Source organism: Castor canadensis, chromosome 13 (assembly GCF_047511655.1).
Source record: "Castor canadensis chromosome 13, mCasCan1.hap1v2, whole genome shotgun sequence".
NCBI classification, from domain to species: domain Eukaryota; kingdom Metazoa; phylum Chordata; class Mammalia; order Rodentia; family Castoridae; genus Castor; species Castor canadensis.
Window position 1 is genome coordinate 101,497,016 of NC_133398.1, and position 25,659 is coordinate 101,522,674.

The following is a 25,659-nucleotide window of genomic DNA, read 5'->3' on the forward strand; positions in this document are numbered from 1 at the left end:
TAACAAGTTTTAATCTCGCTCCTCAGTACTAACATGGACTAATCTGTAGGAGCAGTTTATTCTGGTATCACCCAGGGTGCAGCCACACCAGAGGCTGTGTTGGAGGGTGTTTTGTCTCTTAAGTGTAACACCTCATCTTTTCTTCTGAAACAGTGACTGAGAACACTTACATTGTAGATAAGTAGTACAAGGTGGATAAATTCTACTTTCAAGAAAACTACTCTCTTCTGACAAGGTATGTTTTCATGTTGGCTTACATGTACTGGTGTACAATTACTTTACATTTAATACTAAGGAGATATTGATGTTAGTTTAAATGTTTATAAATAATGATAGTTTAAAGCTTATCTCAGTTGTTTCTCAAAATTAGCATTTAAATGCAAACTTAAATTTGTATCTAAAATCACTCTAGTTTAATGTCTTATATATAATAAATTTATTTTAAATGTAATTATGTGCCATTTTTATAACTAAGTAAAAACCTAACATTAGGCTTTACCATAAATGCTAATATGACTGACTTTAAAATTATGTAAGTAGATAACTTACATGTTCTCTTAGGAAAATAACATTGCTCTAATAATTAGTGATAATAAAGTTTGGGGATAACACAGATACATTAAATAAAACAGTAAATATTTCTAGCAAAGGATAAAACTGATATTTTTTAATGTGTTTTTAAAACTGAACTATTCAAATGTCATTCCTACTTAGACATTTGAATGCCTACATTTTTCCTTGACAGATTATCTTTCTTATTCTTATATAATGAAATGGTACTGGACAATTAAAATGGAAATCCATATAATGCCAAGACAGAATGCTTATCAGCATTTGCAGTTCTGTATTCCATATGAAAGATTAAGGACTTTTTTTTCACTAAATCCATAGTCAGCATTTAACACATTCAAAGATTTCCTTTGTTCTTTTCTAATGTAAATATTTTACTAAATCTTAGATCTACAATCTTAGGTTATTTGACAATCTACTTGCTAGTAATCTAAATGGGACACAGCTTTCTTTCACGTTACTCTATTCAGAGGTCTGGCAGTCAAGAAACAGTAGCCACATGTTGTAAGACTGAGTCATAAAGAACCTGAGGGGTTTATAATTACCTATTTCTCTAAGAGTAATGTGTTTTTGTTTTTATAACCCCACCAAGAATCACTGATTTGTTGAGGGTGGAGAGAGACAGACAGAGTGAGACAGAGACAAGCCCACATGCACATAAAAGTATCTTGATGTTTTTAGTTTGTTTTTGGCACTAAGCAAGATAGTGTAGCAGTGGAAAGAATGGAGGATATGTAGTCTTCTGTTACAACTAACCACTACACTGAAAAAGGAATATTATGTCCGATACCTGATCTGAGGTTTAAAACAAAATAGATTAACTTCACAAAGCACTATAAGAAATGTCAGACACATAAAGGGAAAGGGATTTAAAAAAAAATGAACAAATTAGCAGCTAGATTGCTAGACATGCTTAAAAAACCGATGAAGGAAAAACTGACATAAAAGGATGAACAGCTAGTTCTTTAATCAGAATATTTATACCTAAGGTAAAAGAAACTTCTACTTAAGAAAGTGATGTTTTAAAAAGAAGCACTGTCCATGAACAAATTGTACTGTAAGTTTGCAAATGGACGCTTGGACTTTTATCTTATTAGTTTATAAGACTGTGCCTTGATTATATCTGCATGTAGTCTGGACTCTCACTGTGAGGCATACTGGGAATGTTATGTCACATTAATAACTGAAACTTATGACTGATACTCATGAACTGATAGGAATACTTAAGCCTAAGGAAGAGTTGTCAAGCAGACCTTTAAACATGGGATTTAAAAGCATAGTTATTTATTTACCAAATATAGTATCTGAGAGGAAATACCATTTCACTTAGACAAATTTTCCATTCCAAGTTAGTGGACCAGCTAAGGGGTAAAAAGGAAGCTTATAGACTTCTTAGCTACATTTGTAGTCCTGTTATAAAAGATGATGACAACCTGGTCAAACCTTGACTAGTCTTTTCCACAGGATATGTGTTAGGGTCTAGAAGTAACTATGAGATGAAAGTCCAGAGCCTGTGAACATGGTTAAAAGCACCACCAGTGGGGAATGAGGAAGTTGTCTCAGCTCTGTTGTCTCCAGGGAGTCTGGATGCCTAAAGCCTCAGCCTCTTCCTGTGTGAAGATAGCCCTAGGAGGGAATCTCACAGGCAACTCTTAGCTCTAAACAGTTATGATTTATTAGTAACAGCAAGAGCACTGGAATAATATTCCCAAGAGCCTCCTGATGAGTGGAAACTTGAGACCAGAACCTAAAGCTTCCCATGAGTAGAAAACACAGCAAAACTGGTCTAAAACAGGGAAATATTGAGTCTTCCTGAGCACAAGATATAAATATTTTCAAGTTTTAAAAATATCACAGTCTGCATGATGCCAAAACTAATAAAATTGGGTTTGAACCATTTGAATAAACTCAAATTTTAAACTTAAACATCCTATCTTAAATAAGAAATATTATTCCCTGTATTCTTTGTGATTAATAGAAGAAAGCACTACTATATGGTGTTCCCCCATGTCCAATATTTACCTATTGGCAAACATTTGCACAGCTGGAACAGGGAGAGGCTTAGGGCTTACACTTGGGCTCCTCAAGCCTGTGGCAGAGGCCCACCAACATCAGATGAAGACTACAAATGTTAAACTCAGTGAGTCAAGGTTGACTGAACTTTTCTTTGCAAGTAACTAGGACAAGAGAACTCAGAAAGATTAGATATATTTTATATGACTATTAGAAGATAGAACTAGCAAACAGAAAAAGATTTGCCGAAGGCATTTTGGTCTCAACATAAAGATTTTTGTACCGGTCACAGGTGGGTAATAGTAGTCAATGCTGTCAGAAGGTAGCTATGTTCCCTAGGAGTCCTTTCACTGAAGCTATTCAGAAAGAGTGGTAGAATGTTCCAGAACCTTCACAATCAGGAGGGAGTCTAAACAAGATGACAGGTCTTGTACCACAAGCCTTCATCTTTCACCAGGGAAGAGCCCAACTGCCACACAGAGGTGGCTGTCTCCATCAATCAGTGATTACAATGCTCTTGCACTATGACAGCTTAAAGCTAGCAAGTCTCAATTTCACATTTTCATTTTACCTCAGTTTTGAATACAGGCAGAGAGGCTCTCATGAGACTTCTCAGTCTAAGAAAGGAAGGAACACTGGCTGATGTCTAACTGACCCATGGTGTGCTGGTCAGCACAGGATGTGGTAGAGAAGCAAGTCCATCCTTGGTCTGCTTCCTTTTCTCTGCCCTGTGTACCTTTTCTTTATCTTCTCAGCTTTGAATTCTCCTTCTCACACTTGGTCCTCAGCCTGACCCTCCACCCAGCACTAGGGGAGCCTCTTCTGAGCTCACTGAGACAAGTAGGCTAAAGGAATCTGAGACACCAGCATATGGCATGCACAGGGAACAAGGCCAGCCCTCGCCCCTGCCGCCAGGCCACATGGAAAACCACGATGCATTCTTGGTACCCACTTTGAAACACTAATACATTCCTCTTGGTATACGTGTTTTTAAAAAGTACCATAGTTTTCTTAATTCTATAGTTTCAGTATATTATGTGCAAAACATATTTTTGGTTTAGACTGAAAAACTCAAGGCCATATAGCTCAACATTTCTATAAGCAAACACTTAAACTAAAACCAACCAACCAAAACCAAAACAAGCAAGCAAAAAGAACCCTTAATTAAAATCTTCATTTCCTATCGACCAGAAAATGGAGTTAAGCCTCAAAAATTGTGATCTCCAAAATAATTTCGCAGGAAGGTGTTTTTGTTTGGCCTTTGGGGGAGATAGGTCAGAACAGTGTATATAGGAAACCTTTGATTGTAGCATCTGTGATGAGTCTAATGCTAAAGACGAGGTAGAAAAATGTAGGACCAAAGCAAAAAAGATTTTGTTAGTAAACTGCTATTTAAAATATTTTAATGCTAGGTGTGGTGAGGCACATCTGTAATTCCAGCACTCAGAAAGCTGAGGCAGGAGGATTGCAAGTTAAAGGTCAGCCTGGGCTATGTTTGTAAGATCCTGTCTCAAAAAACCAAAGTATCTTTTTTTTTTTTTTTGGCAAAACTGAGGTCTGAACTCAGGGCTTCAAGCTTGGTAAGCTGGTCCTCTACTACTTGAGCCATGCCTCCAGCCCTTTTTACTTTAGTTCTTTTTCAGGAAGAGTCTCTCATTTTTGCCTGAGGTCAGCCTGAGGCCACAATCCTCCTACCTATACCTCAGAGCAGCTAGGATCATAGGTGTGCACCACCACACCCTGTACTGAGGTTTGAACTCAGGGCTTCATGCTTGTTAAGCATGCTACACAGGTAAGTGCTCTACACTTGAGACAAGCCCCTAGCCCTTTTTGTGTTAGTTATTTTTTGAATAGTCTCATGTTTTTTCCTGGACCAACTTGGACTATGATCCTTCTATTTATGCCTACCATGTAGCTGGTACCACTGGCATGTGCCACGAGACCCAGCTTGTTGGCTGACATGGGGGTCTCATTAACTTTTGCCTGGGCTGGCCTCAAACTGCAATCCTACTCTGCCTCCTGAGTAACTGGGATAACATGTGTGAGCCACCATACTCAGTCAAAAATATAATTTAAAAAATATTCTAGGGGATGAGTGGAATGGCTCAAGTGGTAGAGCACCTGTATACCAAACAAGAGGCTTTTAGCCTAGCAAGCATGAGGCCCTGTGTTCAAACCACAATACCACCAAAAAAAATTTTTTTAATGCAACATAATTAAAAATCTATGCACAAGAAAAAAATGCCTCAGTCTATCCCTTTTACTAGGCATTGTATATTCTATTTCAGTCTTTTTCATATGCATTTGTATTATTACAGATGACTTTAGTGCTATTGGTCTCAAGCATTAACTGAAGGTTAGGAGAAGCAGACACACTTGCTGAAGAATAGTACTTTCAAAGCTCTGCACACTCACATCTAGTGTTAAAGGCCCCCCCAAGTCAGTGTATGCAGTTGACACTGATTTTACTAATTCAGGCCTTTTATTTTTTCTACCAATGCACCTAACATTTATGCGTTAACTTTAACAATAATCCCATACTTATCTGAGAGTGGATGATTTGGGGTGGTAGTTGTTTTTTGACTAGGAAGCATGGGGAGAGAAGAAGGGGGAAGAGATGTGTTCTACCTCACCCATTCAGATCTTGACATCATGCCTTGGGCACAGCGGGTACTTAAAAAAATGTCCTGAACAACTCCAACAACTTCAAGTAATATTGTTGCAATTGAAAGCTTTTCATTGCCAAAGTCAGGTAAGGTCAAGAGGAGCTGTGTACCTTGGAAGACAGAGCTGCAATGTAAGAATGCTAAAAAATAAACAGACTCAGGGACAAGTATCAGTTAAGCTTAGGACCAAGAGCTGACTTTTGGAGATTGAGGCAAAGTTGGCAACTAAACTCTAAGGAGCCAGCAATCACATGGAAAGTCAAACACAATGAGTCAAAGTTAGTTTAGGCAGCCGAGAAGCGGAGATAGAAAAAAAGAGATATTGGAAATGAAGCCCAGGTGACCTTCACCAGGACCCCAAGTCAGGATTTCCAGAATGACTGACAGGGAAGCCCACAGCAGCAACAGGACAGTAGGTTATTCTCACCCTAGCTGTCCAACAGAAGCACTGGGGCCTTGTTGGCATCACAGCCTCACTCTGCACCACACAAACCTGACCACACAATCGTTCATTCCATGTCCAAGCTATGTATGTGTCCCTTTGTGTAAGGCAATCTGTGGATAAGAAGAGATGACAGTATGTGCTTGTGAAGCTAACATACGTTTTCTTATCTTCTGAATAAGAAAACAGCCCCTCTGGCATGTGGTTGTAGTAATAGCAGGTGGCACAGAACAGGGAGTTGTGACACAGGAGAGCTAACTGTGGCTCCATTTCTATTTGATTGGTGACCTTGAGGAAGTCACCAGCCAAGTTCTTGGAATCCCATTTCATCTTATTTAACATGAAGAAAATTTAGAATAAGTTCTGAGTTGACACTTCCACAAAGTATGTACAGATGTGAAGCTAGGGCTACTTTTAAAATGGATTCAGAGATTATTAACATATAAAAAGCTTTTACCATTCTCAGATTTGTCCTGTAAGCTCTTTCCTAGCACAATCAAGTATAGATCATCACAAAGATACCATACTAATTTGGCCAGTACTGTTCAGTTACTCAGGGGCAGATGTTGATGTCACCATATTGACTTTTGGAGCATATAAAATTATCTCATCATTATCTAGTTAATAACTAATGACAGGATTTTCTAACCCTCTCCTGATGATTAGAAAAAGGCAAACCATATATATGTGTGTTAGTTAAGTTAATGAATCTCTCTCCTGTGGAGAGATATTAAAATTGGTTTCTCAGTTTTGGGGAATAGTAACCAGCTGGGATGACCCAAGGATCGGGAAGGTGGTCTTCCTGAGGCTGGGCCAGTACTGACTGACTAGAACTCTCTCTTATATAAGCTGTTAGGTCCTGAGGCTGAGGGACATTCTGTAGAGCCTTTTGCTGTGACAGTGAGCAGATTCCCTTCTGTCAGAACTCAGTCTTGTCAATGGACATCTCTAGGACATCCCTATTTTGGATGATTTACTAATTTTTGAAAATTTCTAAGAATGTACAAGTTTTACAAGTGAAAGCCAAGAAACTATGATATACAAACACATCTGTGGGAATATCAATCATAAGATGACAATGAATTTATGCTTTGAACGTTCTTATTTGTACTTTCCAGTTTTGTGCAACCTTTAAAAAGAAAAGACTAGAAATAACACAGTCCACACAAAAAACAATGGACCAGCTAGAACTTAGGGGAGAAATGAGTAAAACAGAGCAGTCCAGATACCAGATAGTTTACATGAGGTATTAGACAATGGAACAGATTAGAAGGAAAAAGACCCCAATGATATTGTGGAAAAAGTGACCATTGAAAAGAGTGAGAAGTTGGGGATGGTGAAAAGAAGTAAGGAAACTCCTAAATATTGTCTAAGGGACACTGAGAATGTTCCTTTGACAATGACATAGATATTAGGCAATGGAAGAATTTTGGAAGCAGAGAGTTAGGTATGATAATGTTTTAAAAAATTATTCATTTTCTAACTATAAGAGTAATATTTATTGCTCATTATAAAAATTAAAGGAAAAAATAAGACTAATTCATCCATAGTTCTACCATCAGAGCTTATCATCATCAATCAGGTTATATTTGTGATGGGTTTTTTCTTCTTTGTGTTTATAAGTATACTGGGCATTGGTTTTCTATACTTTTTCATTTTAGAAAAATTATATTCTATATTTTTAAACATTGTTGCAAACATTTTGTGAGGTCCAAAATATTTCACAGACTAAATATACCCTATTTTATCTTATTATTATCCTTTAACTGTTGGAATTGTCTTTAATTTTTTTTCCTATTATAAATAATTCTGTGATGAGCATGTATGTATAATTCAGAATTATTTTCTGAGACTGGACTCTAAAAAATAGAATTATTGAAGCTCCCAAAACATGCTGCTGAGCTGCATGTCAAAAGGTTTATAAATTTACTTTCCCAGTACCTGGCAATGGATAAAAATGTCCTTTCATCATACTCTTGCTAGCACTGAGAGATGTATGCATGCAGAGGTTCTGTTTAAACTCTTACTTAATACCCAACATCTGTTTAGTCTGAGATCAGACTTCTACACGAGACAGCATGAAGGAATATGTGCTCCTACTGCTCTTGGTAGTGTGCTCTGCCAAACCCTTCGTTAGCCCCTCACACATGACATTGAAGAATATGATGCTGAAGGACATGGAAAATGCAGACGACAACGACGACGACAACTCTCTTTTCCCCACAAAAGAGCCAGTAAACCCCTTTTTCCCGTTTGATCTGTTTCCAACATGTCCGTTTGGATGCCAGTGCTACTCACGAGTTGTACACTGTTCTGATCTAGGTAAGAGCATAAATCAACTTTTTTTTTTGAAGAATAAAGCTATGTTGACAAACATAACAGAAAAAGTCATTGAAATTTCAAAAATCATCCTGTTGACTATATTTTTTCATTTATATGCTTAGATGAAAACTGGGCATGGTAATGTGTGCCTATAATCCCAACTACTTGAGAGCTAAGACAGTAAGCTCACTATTCTTATAAGAAAAAGAAGGGGGCTGAGGATATAGCTCAGTGGTACAGTGCATTCTTGAAGCCCTGGGTTTGATTTCTGGCACCAAAAAAAACAACAACAAAAAACCAAAACAAACAAAAAACAGCCAGTAAACAGTTCAGAATAACAGAAGAAACCAAGGGGGGTGGTTTCACATATAGAACATTTCTTTCTGTTTAAATCAAAGCACTTCACTTTTATTTTCTTCATTGTAGTTTATTCCTGGGTGTTAGCAGGTTGAGACTGTACTTGCTGGTAAAATTCTAGGGCAACAAAAGAAGAACAATGAAATGGGTCACACAGACTTTGTGAAATCTTCAGCTAGATATGTTAAAGATAATGCTCTAATGGTTTTGATTGAATTGGGTTTAGAATTGCCTAGAAAAGAAATGTCTGAATTGCTTTAAAATGTGTAATTCTCATCTGAGTATCTCTCTCTCTTTTTTTTGTGGTACTGGAGCTTGAACTCAGGGCCTCATGCTTGCTAGGCAGGTATTCTACTACTTGAGCTACTCCTTCAACCTGAGTATCTTGTCTTACTGATAAGTTTTTTGTTACTGTGACAAAAGTGAGCAAAACAGCTTAAAGGAGGAAAGATTTACTTTGGCTGAAAGTTTCAGAGGTTTTAGTTCATCATGGTGGGAGGGTGTGGCGGAGCACAACAGCTCACCTCATGGCAGCTGAGAAGCAGAAACAGTGAATGCCAGTGTTAGTAGCTTTCGCCTTTTATTCATCCAAGCCCAGTCTTCAGGATGGTGTCACCTACATTCAGGACAGGTCTTAAGCCTCTCTGCAAACAGCCTTACAGACACCCCCACAGATGTGCTTTACTAATCTAGGCATTGCTCAATCCAATCAAGTTGACAAATCAACATTAACCATCATGAGTCCATCCCTTGTCAACATGACATACATACACATCTCCTTTAACCATACATTCTACCCTTGGCCCCCAAAAGGCTCAGGGCCATCTAATACTGCAAAATGCATTTAGTGCATCTCTAAGAGTCCCCATAGTTTAACAGTTCCAGTGTTGTTCAAAAATTCAAATTCAAAGTCTCCTCTGAGAGTCAAAACAAACTTTTAGCTATGAACCCCTATAAAATCAAAAACTTCCAAGATACAATGGCACAGAGTACATACTCTCATTCCAAAGGGGAGGAATGGAATAGCAAGGAAGGATCAGTTCAAAGCAAGACCAAAACCCAGAAGGCAAATATTAAATCCTGTAATCCATGTTTGGCATCCAGGGTACATGGTGGTGTGATGTGGGTTGTGGAGGGCATGGGCAGCCCCACACCTATGGCTTGTCATTTGTAGTCCACATGACATCTCTCATGGGATGGTTGTGCTTATTGGGTGAGGCCTATCTTGGCAAACATTCTACATTCCTGGCATCTCTAAAACCTGGGGTATCTACAATATTTTCTACTGTACCCTAATAACTTCACAAATACCCACACCTTTCACTCAGGAGCTCATGGCCCATGAGGAATATTTCCTGAGTCCATCTGAGATTCCAGTACACACACTTCACCTTGTCCATGGCAGGATCATGTAAATAAAGGTATACCTCCCACTTACATGATAATAAAGTTATGTAGGAATAAATAAGAAGTTTGTTAATTGAAGAATTTACAACTAATTAGGAGTTAATTATTTACAGCAAATGGGTAATAACATTTTTGATAATGTACATGAAAATGATCTATCAATTTTCTAAGCACAACTTTCTACATTTTGGTCTTTTCAAAAATGATCAAAACACTCAAATTTCTCATAATAAAGCCTGAAAATTTATACAGAAAGCTAGTGTTCTAGCTGGGCACTGGTGGTTCGCTCCTGTAATCCTAGCTACTTGGGAGGGTGAGATTGGCAGGATCATAATTCGAAGCTAGCCAAGGCAAAAAGTTTGCAAGACCCCATCTCCAAAATAACCAGTTCAAAATGGACTGGAAGTGTGGCTCAAGTGGTAGACCACCTGCTTTGTGAGTGTGGAGCCCCTAAGTTCAAACCACAGTCCCACCCAAGAAAAAGAAAAAGAGAAAAGAAAGCTAGTAGTCTTCAATCAAAAGTGCATCATGTAAGCTTCAGCTGCCTGTCAGCTCCTCATTTCAAAGGGCCCCATCTTATTCCCATTTATTTTACCTTGGAGCTGGCCAGGCCCAAGACAGATACCTTGTAAAAATAAATGAGTTGGGGCTGGTGGAGTGGGTCAAGTGATAGAGTGCCTGTCTAACATGTGTGAGGCTCTGAGTTCAAACCCCAGTACCACCAAAAAATGAAGTTACCTAAAAAAACTCCTGAGGCTTTTTCAAACCCCAATGCTTTTGTCATCTGTTACAAATATTAAGTCATCTATTACATAATGATAACCATGGATTTTTCAATATATTACTTCTACTATATTAGTGATGTCATCTTCAGCACCACTTTCTAGAATATGCATGTACACACATATCACATGAGTGATCTTGTCTAGTGTCTATAACATGTTTGTTTATTTCTCAGGTTTGACCTCTGTACCAAGCAATATTCCATTTGACACTCGCATGGTTGACCTTCAAAACAACAAAATTAAGGAAATCAAAGAAAATGATTTTAAAGGACTCACTTCACTTTATGTAAGAATATGCTCATATTTTAAAAATATTTAAATGAGTATCTCTGTCACTGCTGAAATGATTCATTATATTATATTAGTGTAAAAAAAGTCTTAATTTTCTGTGGGTGAAGTATGATAAAAACCCAGTATTAAGCAAGATTCTAGCCAATTAAAAATTACAGATTCAATTCAACTAATAATTTAATTCAACTGACATTTATTGAATAACAGCCAGGTGGAAGACTGTTGGCTAAGAGTTTAATGGTCCTTAAATGAGTTTATAATTTAGTCAGGTAAATTATAATTTCTTATAATGAAATTATATGAATATATAATAAGAATATATGAATAAGAAAACATTTACATTAATCTTCAGCATATGTATAAGAAAACTGTACCCAATCCTTTAACCTAAGACATGACAAATTTCTAACAGCAGCATTAGAAAATAGAAAATGTCTAACTGACTAATATATACATGTATGGCATCTTTCCTGGACTTTGAGAGATGAAAAAGAATTATTCCCTTATTATGTTTATTTGTATTCTAATTTCCTAAGATTGCTTAACATTTTGAACTTTCCAGTAGAACTACTGACTTAATCTGAAATTGAGTTTGGAGAGAGAGCCTGATTTTGCACTGCCCACAGCTAGGGGGCATGACTTCCTTCCCTCAACACCACTCTTGCCTTGTGGAGGCTGGCATAGGTTAGAGGACCAGTTCTGGTTCTGCACTATCTGGGGCAGTGAGTCAGGACTGCCTCTTCCAGCCCATTTCCCCACACTCCGGGCTGTCATCGCTAGGTAAGGTATGGCACTAGGAGGAGAAGGTAGAGAATACTATTAACTGCACCAACCCCTTGGTACAGATCCATACCTGGGAGATACGAGGTCACCTTGCCTCCCTGTCACCCTGGATGAAGGACAAGCACTACAGGATGGTCAATTCTCCTATGAAGGCAGACTGGCAAGGTGTTGTACTAGTGGCTAGAGTCTGGGTTGGCTTCCCTCCAACCCAGATAGATGGGCCTTGGCTGATCCTTTCCCTTTCAAATTATGTAGACAGATCAGATTTGGTAAGGCTCCATATAAAATTCAGTTTTTTGTGTGTATACATGTATTTCAAAAGCAACTGGAAGAACATACATTTATAATGGGCTTCACTTAAATGTTAAGACAATCAGCAATAACACAATGCATTGTACACTTCGTCTACCCATAAACGTCATACCATAGAAATGTTTGGAGAATACCAAGGCCATGATTCTACCATCAGAGACTGAAAATAATACACATCTCAGGGTACATATATATGTATGTGTATGTGTATGTGGAATTCAAAAAGAGAGGAATTGGAAATACAGCCTATGAATGCTTCCACCACATCTTCAAACCACATTCAGCTTAGACAACTATAAGAACTAGTGGCATATTTAATACCAGAGCCATAAAAATTTTCTAATTTATGTTATTTTATTATGTTAGGAGTATTCCAAAGACTCAATCCACATGTATTCTTGTTGTTATTCACTGGGAAGTGAGAATAAAGGTGTTGGGAGCATTCTTAGGCCTCCTTAATGTCCATTTAGTCACCTTGTATATAGCACTGTGTTTAAAGATGAATGTGCTGGTGTCAGATGGACATGGGTCAGATCTTGCTCTACCACTGGTAAGGTAGCCTTATCTTTGTCAGCTCTCAGAGTGAATAATAATAGCATGGATCTCAGAGAGTGGTTATAAGATTAAATGGGTAAATCCAGGTAAGGTGCTCAGCAATAGTAAGGATTCTTCCAAATGCTAAGTAGTATTACTGCCAGGCTAATATGAGGAGATTGACCCAATATACTAGTGTAAATCTTTTTTATTTTTTGGATATGGGGTCTTGTTATGTTGCTCAGGCTGTTCTCAAACTCCTGGGCTCACAAAATCCTCCTGCCTCAGCTCCCAAGTAGCTTGGATTACAGGCACCACCACTGTTCCAGGCTGTAAGCACTTTTAAAAGTACATGCTTTATACTTGAAGTGTGGGGATATTGCATAATTATAAAACATTTATTTAATTATGTCTCCTTATATGGTATCTATCTCACAGGAGAAATCAAATGTTATAGACATTCTACAAATCTTAGCTATGTTTCAGCTGCTTGTTTGAGGCTGGGACTAACACACAAAGGAAAATATTTTTTAGAGAGCAAGTGAGACCCATTCTCAGATCTCCCCCTCTCTTCTTGCCACTATCACAGACACATTCATCATGACTTCTACATACTACACTTCTGTCCTTATACATAATCACACTGCCTGTTAATGATGAAGTTAGGGTTCTGTGACAGCCAGTTGCTCATGTAAAAGCTAACACTGGGAGTACAGCTGACCTGAAATCAGTCTGCCAAGCCCTTCATGCCAGGCATTGTGTGAATCATTTGTCAGTGCTGAATAAAACTTTTACCCTAGTTTTATTACTCACCATTCCTTTTATGCAGCCCCAGAAACTGCATGTATTAATAAGAATGCAAAAAAACCTGGCAAAAGCCCTATGCACTGTACCTGCATCTCACTGAGGCACACACTGACTGTAGGTGAGGCAGATCTGACCCTCACTTGCAGGCTGACCACAGGCAAGTCACTATTCTTCACTGTGTCCATTTCTATATTACTCAAGGGCCAGAAGCAATTTCTGCTAAATTTACCTCATGGGGTCAAGTGAAGGGTCATAAAACCATCTTTGTTATCCACCAAATTGTTAGATTTGCCCCACCTCATTTTTCAGTATAATTAATAGATATAATTAATAGTATAATTGTATGATGGCTGGCATCATACAATCAGAAAGGAGCCTATTTTGCTAAGTGGCAACAAGATGCAGTTTCCCCTTTTCTCTTAGAGTTAACCATTCTCAAGTGAAACCTTTAACAGTAGTGGTATGTTCCAAAGGAGGGTGACAAAACAGAGACACAAAAGGCTGAGGGTGAACTGTGTAAAGGAACTGAAGTAAAGGGAGTTTATTGGGCAGCCAAAGTGTATTTCTGCTATGGAAAAACAATGACAATGTGAGTCATGTTAAATCAGTCAAGAAACAAAGGGAAGATACTGTAGAACAGAGTTGTGGACAAAGTTTATAAAAGGAATGTATCTCAAGCTGTTCCTTGAGAGAATCGGACAGTCTCCATTATTAGAGAGGGATAAAAAGGTCTTAATGATACTAAGCAACTTGCCAGCATCCTTTTTTGTCATCAAATATTCTTTCTGTACAATCTGGCAATAAGGAAAGAATCAAACGCTGTCATTTTGTGATGAAAACAGTTATCAGGGTGACCAACATGACTTTCCCACAATGTTGGTTCTGAAATTCCTTACATCCCAGAATTTCATTGTCCCATGATAGACATGAGGCCTTAAACAATCATGAAGGATCTGGCTGCCTCCTGGTACAAGCCCTTCCCTCTCCAGGGTTAAGGCCCCTTTGAAGAGTGCTGCTCTGGGGCCCTGAGAAATAGCTGCAGGACTGAGAAGGGGTGGGGCCATTTCTCAGGATCTTTCGGTACTGAGGGCCTGAAAATATGCCAGAATGCTGGGGACACTTTGTAGGGTTTTCCTTATAAGCCTCTACTCTGGAAGAAATGGTAAACATTAGTACACATCAAAAAAATGAGCCTTTCTAAGTAGATAAAATCATGTAAAAACATATTTGTTGTATACTAAATAATTTTGTAGAGCAAATACATTTTAAGATAAAATAAATATGATATTGTTGATCACTTTCATGAAGAGTTGGGTAGAGGCTGAAGCCTTAACCATGTGAATATATGGCCTACTCAAAGATTTAAAAGATAAGCTTGTACCTAAACCAAAGGCATAACATCAATCACTAAAGCTCTGCACTATTCCAACTCAGTACTAAGTATTTTTTAAGCTTAATTGGGATGGGAACATTTTATATGGTTGGCCAATTCACAAATGGCAGAAATCATATCGACTTCCATGACTAATTATTGTAGAATATCAGTAAATCAAACCCACTTCCTAATGTTATGCAACTTTCTATGCTTTATCCAGGCTCTGATTCTGAACAACAACAAGCTAACAAAGATTCATCCAAAAACCTTTCTAACCACAAAGAAGTTGCGAAGGCTATATTTATCCCACAATCAATTAAGTGAAATACCACTTAATCTTCCCAAATCATTAGCAGAACTCAGAATTCATGATAATAAAGTTAAAAAAATACAAAAGGACACATTCAAAGGAATGAATTCCTTACATGTTTTGGGTAAGTTTTCCAAATGAATGGGACATCTTGAAATTGTAATTAACATGAACATACAGAAGACTTTATTTTCATTAACTTTTAAGGAAATTTCCACACTTAATTTTTGAATCTAATAATTCTTACATACATAAACCATTTATAAATCAATTAAAATGTGAAACAAAATTTACAGCACTTAACGAAAGATTTTGGGATATTGTCTCTCTCTTTCCTAAGAATCTCCTTAGAAATACCTAGTTGTGGTCTGTTTTCTAAACTGGAACCTCCTTAATAAAATCTATGTTATTTTTATTTAACATAATGGCAGTATTTTGAATGTACTGCATAAACTACTCAAATATAATGTAAAAATTAATTCTGATATTATTTGGAAAGTAAACATGAAGCTTGGTTATCTGCTTTAAGATTATTGATCTAAGGAACCTTTTGTTGTATAATTTAAACTGCATTCTTTTATTTCTAATGCCCATCATACACCCATGCCATCTGCCCACAGTATCCACTCAAAATTCCTAAGTAAGATTCACATTCATTTACCCTCTTAACCAGGTACCTGGCATTTACCACATAGCTTCTTATTGGCATTTCATCAAAGTTATATTTCTGTAATCACATAATTTCAAATTCACTTAGGATTTAAGAAAAAAAAGTTTAGGAAGCAAATAAAATGGAAATCATTTTTTTTCCTGGTGCAATATTCAACAACAAAACCTTTATCATGCTCATGGTTGGAGAAGAGTGGTATTATTTATTTAAAAATTCAAAGCAAAGAAGTGAATCTTTTATGTATTCCAGTTTACAAAATACAAAACAGCATTTTATCTAAGGCTGACAGAAAGGATAGTAGATAAAAACTGGTATATTAAGTGGAAAATTAGTGTGAACAATGAAGCTCACACTTCTCAGAATATTCTTGGGATGTGTCTCAGTGCATGGTTGAGTTTCCTTCACATACAACCTATGTGTGCTAAATCATGTCATTTTCCCCCACAGAAATGAGTGCAAACCCTCTTGAGAATAATGGGATCGAGCCAGGGGCATTTGAAGGGGTGACGGCATTCCATATCAGAATTGCTGAAGCAAAACTAACCTCAATTCCTAAAGGTTTGTGCTTATGTAGGATATAGTATTTTAAAATTATCATGTTTCAATGACCATTAAATGTAACGTTACAAAGTTTACAATATACATTGTCAAAACAACACAATTAGGAGTCCTTGTGCCAGTATAAATTAGTATTTTTTTCACAAACAAATAGAGAACCATATGCAGTGAATTTTTCGACAGTATTAAACCATAATTGTTTTTTCCCTAGTAGTAAGAATAAACACTACGAAGCAAAGAACTTCTAATTTTCCTTCTCTTTTCTGGCATTTACTCATCTACACCTGTCATTCTATGAAGTGCATTATAGGTAGAGAATTCTGTAGAGCATAATAAAGAAGAGGAAGCTGCATGGGGCCATACCCTCATCCCCAACTGTGGTGCTGAAGTTGAGGGAGAGCCTGTGAGGCCAGACAGGAGCAGCCCTGACTTTGTCAGGAATGACCTTGCCACAAGGGCTCTTATACCAGTGTCTTCTCAAGAGTATTAGAAAGATTAATGTGCCCATACATGAAAAGGTTTGAGGACAGTGTCTGGCACATAAGTGACAACACCCCTACCAGAGGGAGTAGTGCACTGTTTATTCCAGATGCATGAGACCTGAGGAAGCATCTCAAAATACTTAACTTTCTTAGATGGCAACAGTTTTCTAACTGTTACTCCCAAGCTCATTATCTGATGACTTGCTAGATAGGACTGATTGCCTTTCTTGGAACTTGTGCTCAAAGACAATGATTTCACCAGAACCCTTGCTCTACTACTCCTTGATCCAGAGATTAACAAAGCAAACAGAATTTAAGCCACAGCAAGGCTGTTATTATTAATCAAACAGTGATCTTTCACTTAGATTTCATTTACCTAATCATAGCAGACTTTCCTATACTATAAAATACCTTAATTACAATTCCCTTTCAAATTTCAAAGCATATCTTAGTTTAACTTCTTAAGATTTTTTTCAGAGCCTAAGAACATTATATCTTTAGAAATTTAAATTGGAATTGAATTGTTCAAGTTATGTAACTGCTCTTCTAAGATCTCTCTGACATTCAGAAGCAAATTTGTTTGTTTAATAAATAATTCACTGAAATGTAATAATTCACTGACTGCCTCCACGTCCCCATTCCTTAGTACTGCACATTGTGGTAGAAGGAAATGGCAGACCTCTTGGGGATTCATACCAGGAAGAGGTAATATGAGGAGAGTGGTGAAAAATGTCTTCTTTTCTATTCTTGTTGGGAAATTTTACTGAGGGGGGTACCTGTTTGCAGTGAAAACAAATATTTCTGTACAAAAGCATGCTAATATTTGTTGGCATTTACTTTGCTTCTGCCAGATTCACAATTCTGCTCACACCTGTTTTACAGCTGTACTGTGCTTTTTCTGGTTACCTACCTTCTTCATGTCCTAGGTGACACACGGTCCCCTTAAGCTCTTCAAATCCTTTTTCGAGATTTCCCTATTCTTCAATTTCCTAAAGTCTACTCTAGAATTGACTGGCCAGTATATCATTTACTTTTCTAATAATTTTATATGTATGCATAATCTACTTAATGAGTATATATAGTGTTTGGGGACTGAACCTCTGTTTTACATATTGGAGGGATATCTTTCCATAAATATAATGAAGCTCAATTAACAAAAGCAAGAAATTTGCAACTTCTCAATTTACAAGAGTTATTTTCCTGCTCTCTAATTTATTTACTTTTAGGATTCAAAGTGAATTTTTGGAATCAAAATAAATTCAGCTATATCAAGACTATTGATATTAAAAAAGATATTTCTTTTTTTTTTAAATTTTATTATTCATATGTGCATACAAGGCATGGGTCATTTCTCCCTCCTGCCCCCACCCCCTCCCTTACCACCCACTCTGCCCCCTCCCTCTCCCCCCGCCAATACCCAGCAGAAACTACTTTGCCCTTATTTCTAATTTTGTTGTAGAAAGAGTATAAGCCATAATAGGAAGGAACAAGGGTTTTTGCTGGTTGAGATAAGGATAGCTATACAGGGCATTGACTCACATTGATTTCCTGTGCGTGGGTGTTACCTTCTAGGTTAATTCTTTTTGATCTAACCTTTTCTCTAGTTCCTGGTCCCCTTTTCCTATTGGCCTCAGTTGCTTTTAAGGTATCTGCTGTAGTTTCTCTGCATTGAGGGCAACAAATGCTAGCTAGTTTTTTAGGTGTCTTACCTATCCTCACCCCTTACTTGTGTGCTCTTGCTTTTATCATGTGCTCAAAGTCCATTCCCATTGTTGTGTTTGCCCTTGATCTAATGTCCACATATGAGGGAGAACATACGATTTTTGGTCTTTTGGGCCAGGCTAACCTCACTCAGAATGATGTTCTCCAATGCCATCCATTTACCTGCAAATGATAACATTTCGTTCTTCTTCATGGCTGCATAAAATTCCATTGTGTATAGATACCACATTTTCTTAATCCATTCGTCAGTGGTGGGGCATCTTGGCTGTTTCCATCACTTGGCTACTGTGAATAGTGCCGCAATAAACATGGGTGTGCAGGTGCCTCTGGAGTAACCTGTGTCACAGTCTTTTGGGTATATCCCCAAGAGTGGTATTGCTGGATCAAATGGTAGATCAATGTCTAGCTTTTTAAGTAGCCTCCAAATTTTTTTCCAGAGTGGTTGTACTAGTTTACATTCCCACCAACAGTGTAAGAGGGTTCCTTTAAAAAAGATATTTCAATGACATGCATTAGCCTTTACCACTAATATAGGAAGGAAATGCTTCAGCAAAAGTTTAAAACAAGAAAGCTTTCCCCACAAAAATGAGAACTCCATTTCAGGACTGGGGGAGGGGATACAGGAGAAAGATGGAGGGGGGTGAATTCAACTAGGATGTAATGTTAAAACTTTTATAAATGTCACAATGTACCCCCAGTACAACAACAATATGATACGAAAGCTTTTCCCAGCTAGCTACCTAGAACCTGTGGTTGAAAAACATTGTATATAGGACAAAATGGGGCTTGCCTAAATCTTTTGGTCAGTTTTTTTCATTCCAGCTTCAATTCATCTCAGGTGGGCTAAAGTCAGGATATACCAGTTTGAGAAGACAGAGAATGAACGTTCACTGGTGCCTCCCCTGTGTTAGCGCATTGCAGATGCACTTCCAAATTTACTGAAAAAACAAAAACAAAATCAAAAAGCAAAAAAGCTACTATTAACTGAAAGAACAAATGATGCAAAGGATTAACTATCTCAAATAGGGTAAACATTTGCATTGTTTATGATGATGTTAAAAAAGCAACACTGGTCACCTCTGGGCAGTATATCAATTCATTATTTGAAAGACTCAAGCTTTTCTGCTGCCTTTTCTCTAAAAACTATATTACAAAGTAGTTAAATGCTTGATGAGGGAAAATTAGAGAATTGTAGCTAATAAATTTAGAAAGAATGACAAAATTAGAAAATCACCATAGCTGGCTGTGGCAGTGTACACTTGTAGTCCCAGTTACTTAAGAAGCTAAGGCAGGAAGATGGATTGAACCCAGGAGTTCATAGCCAGCCTGGGTATCATAGCGAGACCCTGGATCAAACAAACAATAAAAAGATACCATTTTCTAATTCCTATTGAAAGAATGGTGGCAACCATGAATGTATGCCAAACCCATCAGATGAAAGGCCAGGTCATAAGAAATCAGAGACTAGGATCCTGATAAATATCACCTAGAAGGCGTAAGCCAAATCCACAAAACTCATGTCTCAAACACGGGACATTAGCCTTCTATGTTATAGAAAAAGACAAGTTTTTTCTTTTGTCTTTTTTTTTTCTTTGCAGTGTTGGGGATCAAACCCAGGGTCTTGCACATGCTAGGCAAGTGCTCTACCTCTGAACTACCCTTGAGGTTTTTGTGTTGTTTCTTTTTCCTTGTCATTCTTTTTCTCCCTCTCTTTCTTGGTTTCTTTCTTTTTGAGACAAAGTCTTACTTTGTAGCACAGACTGGCCTCAAACTTGCAACCCTCCTGCCTCAGGCTCCCGAATGCTGGGATTACAGGCATGTTACCACCACCCTTGGCAAAGGAGAGACATTTTAAAAGATATAGGTCAAATGTATTCTGTAATCTTTACTTGGATCCTGATTTGAACAGACCAACTATAAAATGATATCTTTGAGACAACTGGGGGAGATGAATACTAGAGGCTAGATGATGTTAGATACCAATTTTGTCATATATGATATTGATAAGGTAGTTACATAAGAATAAATGATCTCATCAGTTAAACTATTCATGGGTGAAATTATATTGTGTATTGGATTTGAGTTTAAATATTCCAACAAAAATGTGGCTAAACAAATAGGTAAATAAGTCAATAAATAAATGGAGTAGAGATAGTGGTTAAAGCTGGACAACAGTATGGTGGCTCGTAAGAACAGTTTCTACTTTCATGTATGTTTGAAATAATAATGCATAATAAAATGATTTAAGTAGGTACCTTATAAATTGCCTAAATCACAATCCAAAACGTGACAATTAAATAGTAGGACTTGGCCTTAACCTAACACATACCTTTGTTTTCTTATTAGGCCTACCATCAACTTTATTGGAACTCCATTTAGATTATAATAAGATTTCAACTGTGGAACTTGAGGATTTTAAACGATACAAGGAACTACAAAGGTAAAAGTTCCCAAGATCTAAATTTAGAAGCAGTAGCCTATATGAAGACATTAATCAGAGAACATGTATCAGGACCCTGGTTAAGTTTATGACTATAGGACTACTGGAGAATGTCAAGGGGCAAAGCCAGTGGAAAGAGGAAAACAACCATTTTGCAATTTTTCCTTTTGTCAGGTTTAGGACAGGTAATTTCTCAATCAGGAAGAGATGGTTGTTACAGACTTGAAATAGGTTGTTAAAGCCATGAAACACATTTATGTGAACATACTTAAAGAATAGCACAGTCTTATATTCTAAGAAGTATTGTGGTATTCTCAGCTAACTATCAAATCTAACCATCTGTCCAAGAGGTGATACATTTTATATCTCTTTTAGGCTGGGCCTTGGAAACAACAGAATCACGGAGATTGAAAATGGAAGTTTTGCTAACATACCACGTGTGAGGGAAATACATTTGGAAAACAATAAACTAAAGAGAATCCCTTCGGGATTACAGGAGTTGAAATACCTCCAGGTAAAATGTTCTACTTGTGTTTGGTAGAGAATAGCACTTTTCTTTAGTTTTTATAAATCACATTAGTGTCTCAAAAAAAAAAAAAAAAAAGACCAAAAATGCAGGAAGTGTAATTAAAACATACTGAGTCTCCAGGTTGTGTGAAGTGTTTTAGCAGAAATGTATCAGAAGAATGGTTTCCACAAAGATGGAATACAAGAAGCTCAGGGCAGGACCCATTTCTGTTCACATGTTCACCTACTTAAACTGCCGAGGCCTTGTGGCAAAGTTGCTTGCAAAGTTTAAGCTCAGGTTTCCAAGGCAAGGCTGGCCAGGATACCAAATAGATCCACATGTCTTTTTGTGCTGTTAACATTTCATAACCACAGCAAGAGGATTAAGATCCAAGTATTTTTACTATCAGTGTGCTGCTAGGTTATATCTAGGTATGCTTTCTTAAACATTCAAACTAGAATATATAATTAGCTGAGTCAGTGTTTGTAGCATGAAAGTTCATACTGAGTTGGAGATGGAGCTCAGTGGTAGAGTGTTTGTCTAGGATGCTTAACCCCAGAGTTAGGTTTTCAGAACCCCACACTCACACACAAAAGCTCACTTTTGGTCATTTGTTGTTTTTCATTATTACAAACCTTTCTCATCTTACAACTCTACCTGTGTGCAGGGGTCACAGAAAATGAAGACATTATTATACACATAATTCTAGGACATTCACAATTTCCCTGATTCTCCTCTATGGCCCTACATAATGCTATTTCACATTAACTTATTTTTCTCATGGGTTTTCCTTGCTATGCAAAATCCTTACCTTCTAAGAACCAAAAATACACTTAGAACAAAACTGGGCATTACACACTCTCCTTCTTGTAGATTTCTTTTTGATCTTCTTTTGATTTTGTTTTTTTGAGACAGGGTCTCATCTCACTATGTAGCCCAGACTGCCCTGAAATTGCCTATGTAGCCCAGGCTCATAATCCTCCTGCCTCAGCCTCCTGAGTGCTGGGATTACAGGCATGTGCCATCACTTCTGGCTTCTTTCTGATCTATCTTTAAACAAGTTTTGTTCACTGTACCTCTTGGGGACCCAAAGCCACAACAAGATGTGCTGTGTGCAGGTGTGGATCTTGCAGTAACACCTTGTGCTCTGACATTTTTGGATACTGCATGTGCACGTCTGTCAGTTGTAAGCTTGGTTAGGTCTGCCCTATCTCAAGCCAGTCCTCCCTGGATGCATGCCTGCTACTCTGCTCCACAATTTGGACCCCAGCTTCTCATCGCTGTCATATCCACCTGCATTCTTGTTAGCATGTTTTGATGAGCAGAATTAAAGCAATACAAGTAACAAGTGTACAATTCAGTGAACATCTACAAGGAAACATACCCATGCCCAGCACGTTTTCACTCTCAGTTGGCTCAATGCTGTGGCAAATGATACACTGATATAATACTGAGCAGCAGGAAAACATAGAGGAACCATATAAAGTATCTGTCACAAAACTCCAGGACTGGTATAGGAAAAGGGTGAGTTGCAGGCCAAACATACAAATTTTAGCAATGCCTACAGCTTTCATGATCAGACACAGATCAATCTGAGTAAAAGTAAAAGCAGAATCTAGAAGCAATGAGAGTCAAACCCAATATTCTAGCTTCACCAGAAAAAAGGCTCCTGCTTGCGCATATGCCAAAATGTAGTCAGATCAGTAGACTGCTTTTCCTTCCTAGAAATCTCGCAGTTGCAAGGAAAGCCCAAAGAAGAAATAGGATAGCTGTTAATGGGAATGAAGGAAAGTTCCTATATTAACTATTCTTTTTGGGTAACAGTTTAACTTTTATTGATGTATATACAGCCTACAAACTGCGATTTGTCCATTGGTGCAAAAGAAAGATTCAACTACAAAATAAATTAATGTAACTATGGCATAGAAGTAACTACATAGCAAGGGGGAAGAGGGGAGAAACAAAGTGGCCAAGCTGACCAGGCAGTATGCTCTGGGCCTTGGCATCAGTTCTGTGCTACAATCCCACCCAAATACTTTCTTGTATAATATGTGAGCATGAGCTATTACAATAGTTATTCAACATGCATAAATAAGTGCATCTATTTTACGTGAAAATACATTTAAACCAATGTAAAATAAGCAGATGAATAAAGTCATAAACAAATGCTGATTATAGCTGGGCACGATGTCTATGCGTGCAATCCTAGTTACTCAGGAGGCTGAAGCAGGAGGATTCCAGGTCCGAGGTTAGCCTAGGCAACTTAGTGAGACCCTGTCTCAAAATTTAAAAATATCAAAAGTGGTAGGGATTTAGGTCAGTGGTAGAACACTTGCTTAGCATGCATGAAGACCTGGATTCAATCCTCAGTACTGAAGGAAAAAAAAAAGCTATTTAACAAATTATCTTCATTTTACATTTAGTTGGTATTTTTAATCCACTCTTTTCCCCCTTACCATAACAGATAATCTTCCTTCATTCTAACTCAATTACGAAAGTGGGAGTGAATGACTTCTGTCCAACAATGCCAAAGATGAAGAAATCGTTATACAGTGCAATAAGTTTATTCCACAACCCAATGAAGTACTGGGAAATACAACCTGCAACATTTCGGTGTGTTCTGAGTAGAATGAGTGTTCAGCTTGGGAACTTCAGAAAGTAATGATTAATAATGTCCACTGCATATAAAATTCAAAAATTCTTACATTTGGAATACTTGAACTCTACTAATAATGGTAGCATACACATAACCAAAAATCTGTCCCTCATGGTAAATGACAAAAAATTTCAACAGAATTTTGCCAACTATTGATATATAAGGATTAACAGAAACAGGCATCTACAGCAATTTCTTTTTGCATACAAATGTTTTTGCATAAATATCTTGCTTGAACATTCCTTTCTCAGTAGCAAAACATAAGACATTCAGTATTTAGCCCTTTGTTATCAAGTGCATTTTAAGCAGAAGTGTACTGTAAATGGGATGCTTGACTTAGCAACATGTGTGCTCTTTCATTTGCTGTTAGAACAAAGCCAAAAAGGACAGCAATATGAAAAATACATTACACTATTCTTATTCTTTCTTCAATAACTTGGACAGTACTGTAATATTTTTAATCATGTTGAAGTATGGTTTGATAGAATCATATTAAACCCCTCATGTGTAAGAGCCTGTCTTTTATGTTTAAAGGTAACTCTTAAAACTTTCAGTAAGTATTCATTACCAACTGAATAGATACTACTCACAAGAGGTGGTTTTGGGCTATCACACATGATTTTTTTAAATTATTACCTGATTATAAAACTTCTGTGAAAAGGCCTAGTGAGTGTTTATATAAAACCTGTAACTCCCATTTTATGATTAGTTATTGTGCGCCTTTAGTAGCCTGTCAGGTGTTATGTTATATAACGCCGCCACCTCATTCAGGAATATTTTTAAGATATCTCTTTGGAAAACCTTGCTTGGAAGAATCTGGACACCTATCAACTGTAAAATTTCTTTGTCCTCAAATACACATAGAGTGAATAGCTCTAAGAAACAAACCTGGCCTAACTAAATAGGCAGAGCATCACGTAAAACAGACAAAAACTGAAATTGTACAAAAGAGGACTTTATGTATTCTAATTGGTATTCAACATAAATTAAGAAAAATTAGAAAATAAGGAAAACATCATTAAAACATTGCTTTAAAATATTTGTGCTTTGGTTTAATTTTTCTTCTTCCATCCAGGAACATATACTATTTTTCAGAAAACTAATGATATATAACATTTTTAGAGTATCATTAACGTTTATTTTTAATAACAAAACTAAAATATACCATATAGTTCCTGTGCTATGAAAGAGATTCATCTTCGTTTTAAACTACCTCAAAAACTACATTTAAAAATTTTTTAGTGGTGGTAGGGGGACAATATTGCAGAGGTTTAAAAGGGAGTGGAGGGTTTGACTAAGTGCCTAAATAAGATCTCATTCTTCACACCAGCATTATGCAACTTTGGCGCTATTGTTATTTTGGCCAGATCATTCTTTGGGGTGGGGACTATCCTGTACATTGTGGAATGTTTAGTGGTTCCCTGGTCTCAGTACACTAGATGCCAGTAATATTGTGTCTCCCACTTGCCACTATTGTGACAAACAACAATTTCTCCAGGTGTGCCAAATATTCCTGGGGGAGGGGTAGAAATGTGGCAAAATTTCAGCTGTTTGAGAGCAATTGCTTTATAGGAAATTTACTTAACTTCTAAGTTGACATAAATTAGGAAACCTAGAACAGAACAGCTACTTTTGTGAAAACTGCATAG

General features: G+C 37.3%; 2 protein-coding genes across 4 annotated transcripts in view; one reads left to right on the forward strand and one right to left on the reverse strand.

The window, feature by feature from the left end:
* Positions 1-25,049, forward strand: Aspn (asporin). Its single transcript, XM_020158530.2, has 8 exons — positions 1-235; positions 7,741-8,013; positions 10,736-10,848; positions 14,885-15,098; positions 16,092-16,202; positions 20,753-20,846; positions 21,222-21,360; positions 23,819-25,049. Exons 2-8 carry the CDS (start codon positions 7,770-7,772, stop codon positions 24,014-24,016), a joined length of 1,113 nt encoding a protein of 370 aa, XP_020014119.1. The 5' UTR covers positions 1-235; positions 7,741-7,769; the 3' UTR covers positions 24,017-25,049.
* The window catches only part of Cenpp (centromere protein P), a 227,631-nt gene that overhangs the window by 88,156 nt on the left and 113,816 nt on the right, over positions 1-25,659 (reverse strand). The gene's annotated exons all lie outside the window — the stretch shown is intronic.

Excerpts from the sequence above, each read along its gene's own strand:
- Aspn (XM_020158530.2), top strand. The coding sequence starts at position 7,770 with ATGAAGGAATATGTGCTCCTACTGCTCTTGGTAGTGTGCTCTGCCAAA. Across the intron at positions 8,014-10,735 it reads TGTACACTGTTCTGATCTAG|GTTTGACCTCTGTACCAAGC; the intron begins GTAAGAGCATAA and ends TTTATTTCTCAG. Across the intron at positions 20,847-21,221 it reads CGATACAAGGAACTACAAAG|GCTGGGCCTTGGAAACAACA; the intron begins GTAAAAGTTCCC and ends TATCTCTTTTAG.